This window comes from Seriola lalandi, unplaced genomic scaffold (assembly GCF_002814215.2).
Source record: "Seriola lalandi dorsalis isolate HSWRI2012SDOR001 ecotype SW California unplaced genomic scaffold, Sedor1 jcf7180002005078, whole genome shotgun sequence".
Lineage (NCBI taxonomy): Eukaryota > Metazoa > Chordata > Actinopteri > Carangiformes > Carangidae > Seriola > Seriola lalandi.
In genome coordinates, this window is record NW_019475732.1 from 1 (window position 1) to 1412 (window position 1412).

At 43.2% G+C, this 1412-nt stretch overlaps 1 protein-coding gene across 1 annotated transcript; it reads left to right on the plus strand.

Annotated features, from left to right (window-relative positions):
* Window positions 1-125: 125 nt before the first annotated feature.
* LOC111669662 (protein CDV3 homolog) lies at window positions 126-1404 on the plus strand (the record flags this gene model as incomplete). Its single annotated transcript, XM_023426059.2, has 3 exons — window positions 126-315; window positions 546-708; window positions 1094-1404. Coding segments are annotated over 3 exons (480 nt in total), but the record flags the coding sequence as incomplete, so codon positions are not given.
* Window positions 1405-1412: the final 8 nt, after the last annotated feature.

A 1412-nucleotide genomic window follows, 5' to 3' on the forward strand; every position in this document is an offset into this window, starting at 1 on the left:
CTCCTCCAGACCAAATCTTTTCAGTTCTCACTGAGAACATATAAGCTGCTAAACTGCGTACTATTTAGTTGATTAACCCTGAAGGTCAGTTATATCTGCCACCTCAAAATTTCCACTGTCCCTGACTGGAGGCACCAGTGCATCTCATCTGTGCTCAACTGCCCGTCTGGTTGTTTTGCAGTGATGAGAAAGAGGAAGAGGAGTATGAGAAAGAGGAGGTTGGTGAGGATGGAGAGATCATTCTGGTCAGTGGGGACAAAGTGTCGGGACCCTGGAACAAATCTGGAGCTGCTCCCCCTCCTCCTCCACCTGTGGGTGAGTAAACCAACTTCAGCCCCCATTTCTTTTACAAACTTCAGTCCAACAAAAGGTCTAAGGAATTAACAAGGGTTTTAAAAAGGGAAAATATAGCTGTTTTGAAAAGTTCAAACTGTAACACTTGTATCTAAACTTCTGATTATTAAGGGTTATATAATTTTTAATTTTAATAAGGATCCAGAAAATCTAGTTTTCTTGTCTAATTGATGTTATCTCTGTGCTTTCAGAGGATGAAGAGGTGCCTGAGGCGAAGCCTGCTGGCGTATATCGCCCTCCAGGGGCTCGGCTGACCACTAACAAACGAAGCCACACCCAGGGACCTCCAGAGATCTTCAGCGACGCACAGTTCCCCTCTCTACTGGCCACTGCCAAGCATGTGGAGACACGCAAGTAAGTGAAGTTCAAGTGATAATATTTTGTTTAACATGTATTTTTGCGTGGTTGAGGTCTTGCTGGATGCAAACATTTTATTTTCATAGTCAATCTGTCTATTAAATTAATCTTTTTGATTAATTGTTTAGTGTATAACATGTCAGAAAAATGCAAATTGCAATTTCTCCAAGAAGTCCAAGGTGAAATCTTCATATTGTTTTATATCTGAAGATATACAGTTTATAATGAGATAAAATGCTCACATTTAAGTATGTGAAATCAGACACTTTTGACTGTTTCTTGATGACTTAGAAGATTGGTTGATAATTGTGGGCAATTCATTTTCTGTCAGATTAACTCACCAGTTGTTTCAACACTAAATGTATACATGTCTGTCTTTTAGGGACAGAGAAATGGAGAAGACCTTTGAAGTTGTGAAACACAGGAACCGTGGTAGAGAGGAGACCGGTGGCGCTTCTATGCAGCACTTGCAACTTGACAACCAGTACGCCATCCTTGGGGATAAGTAGAGCCGCTCCCCTCCGTCCCCAGGCCCCTCCAGCACGGTCATGCCCAGCCCCTTGAAGGAAGCTGAACTCCAGCTGTGTGGACTGCAGTCCTGACAGAGCTCACGCTGCCACCATCACCACACTGGTTACTCACACAAACACACAGCCCTGTATACACACACACATACACAGACACACACACACACACACACA